Source organism: Brassica napus, chromosome A5 (genome assembly GCF_020379485.1).
Source record: "Brassica napus cultivar Da-Ae chromosome A5, Da-Ae, whole genome shotgun sequence".
Lineage (NCBI taxonomy): Eukaryota > Viridiplantae > Streptophyta > Magnoliopsida > Brassicales > Brassicaceae > Brassica > Brassica napus.
In genome coordinates, this window is record NC_063438.1 from 24,117,025 (window position 1) to 24,119,188 (window position 2,164).

The 2,164-nt window shown below is 41.7% G+C and overlaps 1 protein-coding gene across 1 annotated transcript; it reads right to left on the reverse strand.

Moving 5' to 3' along the window:
• Positions 1 to 983: 983 nt before the first annotated feature.
• Positions 984 to 2,164, reverse strand: LOC111197888. Its single transcript, XM_022698037.2, has 2 exons — positions 1,042 to 2,164; positions 984 to 1,000 (listed from the first exon to the last, which is right to left on the reverse strand). Exons 1-2 carry the CDS (start codon positions 2,162 to 2,164, stop codon positions 984 to 986), a joined length of 1,140 nt encoding a protein of 379 aa, XP_022553758.2.

Sequence of the window (2,164 nt, forward strand, 5' to 3'; positions counted from 1 at the left end):
GTTGAGTAAAGGCGAGTTCAGGTGCATTATCACTACGAATCACTTTAATAACAGATTTATACTGAGTAGAAACATGTTGAATAAACTCTGGAAAAACAGTGAGAACATCATTTTTATTACGCATCATGTATATCCAAGTAACACGAGTACAATCGTCGACTATGGTAAGAAAATATCGATATCCTTCAACAGACTCAACAGAGAAAGGACCCCAAACGTCTAAATGAATCAAATCAAATGGTGATACAGACACAGTAACACTAGACTCAAAAGAAAGACGCTTCTGTTTTGCCAAAGGACAAACAGAACAGTATTCAGACTTATCAATAGTAGAGACAGGAATATTCAGAATACCAGACATTTGCTTTAACTTGGAAGCTGATGGATGTCCAAGGCGTTGATGCCAGAGAGTCTCATCGGCTCGCAAGGTTCCACAGAAAGGCAGAGAAGAAGCAGTAGTATTATTAAGCTCAAGAACATAAAGGTTTTGAAGAAGAATGCCTCTACCAATCATCAATCCCTGAATAGACTCCTGGAATAGACAAAAATCAGGATAGAAGTGAGCAGAGAAGTTACTATCATGAAGAAGGCTACCAACACTTATCAGGTTAAACTTGAAAGATGGAACGTGAAGAACATTATGCAAGACAATGAAAGAGTTAATATGCACAGTGCCTATATGAGTTATGTTTTCACGAAGACCATTGGGGAGAGAGACTGTAACACCAAGCACAGACGAAGTGTTACTAAAGAGTGAAAGATCAGAACAAACATGTGTGGTAGCTCCACTGTCAATTATCCAAGAATCACTAGCAATAGAATTTGAAAGAGAAGAAAGGCACTGGTTTTGAAAAGTGAGAATATTGTTTTGAAATTTTAAACTGGTAGAAGGAAAAGGGATGATACCAGAAGTAGATTGGGGTGCCATGTATCCATTTTCAGAGACGGAAGACTGCTTACTAGAAATTGCATTCACAGAAGGACTAACGTAAGCCTGAAGCTGTTGAAGTAATGCCTGAATTTGATTGACATCCATCTGACCAGGGAGAGAAGTTGATGAAGCAGGAACAATCTGTTGAGCAACAGCATTAGCTTGTTGAGAGTGTTGTGGTTGAGTGTAATGATTGTTCTGCTGCTGCATCGATCGTTGATTGTAGCTGTTCTGCGGCTGCATCCCCCTTTGGTTGTAATTGTTCTGTCCCCGAGGAGCATAACCAGCAGTAGCGTGAGTGCCTTGTCCAGGATTAGATGACTTATTGAACTTGTGACCAGGAGGATAACCATGAAGACGAAAGCATTTATCAACAATGTGACCAAGTTGACCACAATAGGTACACAAAGGACGTTGCTTTGGACGGTATCCTGAGTTGGCATGAGCTGCAGCAAAAGCTGAATGATCAGGAGGAGCAGAAAGTAAAGTCTCATCTGGACCAGATGCTTGAAAAACAACACTTGTTGGAGTAGAGCTCGGCTTGATAGCTCTCTGACGTTCATCCTGTGTCACCAGATTAAACACCTCCTCAATAGGTGGAATTGGCTTTAGCATCAGGATATGACGATGTGTTGATTCATAAGATTCATTCAGCCCCATCAGGAATTTGGTAACTCTGCTACGTTCCTGAAGACGTTCCCATAGCTCAGCAGCATTGCACTCACACTTTCCACAAGAACACACAGGCAATTCAACATAGTTCTTGTGCTCTTCCCAAAGAGTAACCAACGCAGTATAGTAAGTGGTTACATCATCAGAGCCTTGCTGAATCGAACTCAACTTCTGATCAATCTCATAAACGCGCGGAGCATCATCTTGTTTGAATCTAGAGAGAATATTCTTCCAGATCGATTCAGCGGTGGACACAAACAATAAGCTTTGACCTATCTTCTTGGATACAGAGTTCATTAACCACGTAGCTACCATATCATTGCAACGTGACCAAGATCCCGAGTCTCGATGATTATCAGGAGGTTTAGGAATCGTACCATCGATGAATCCAAGTTTATTCCTGACGTTGAGAGCCATACGAACCGAGCGTCGCCATGAATGGAACTCTGCACCGGTGTTGAGGCGATCGGAAACAAGGACGAGACCGGCATGATCCGAGCTATGAAGGTAGTATGGATTTTCATAGTGATCAAGGTGACGATTTGAAGAAGGTGAACTCAT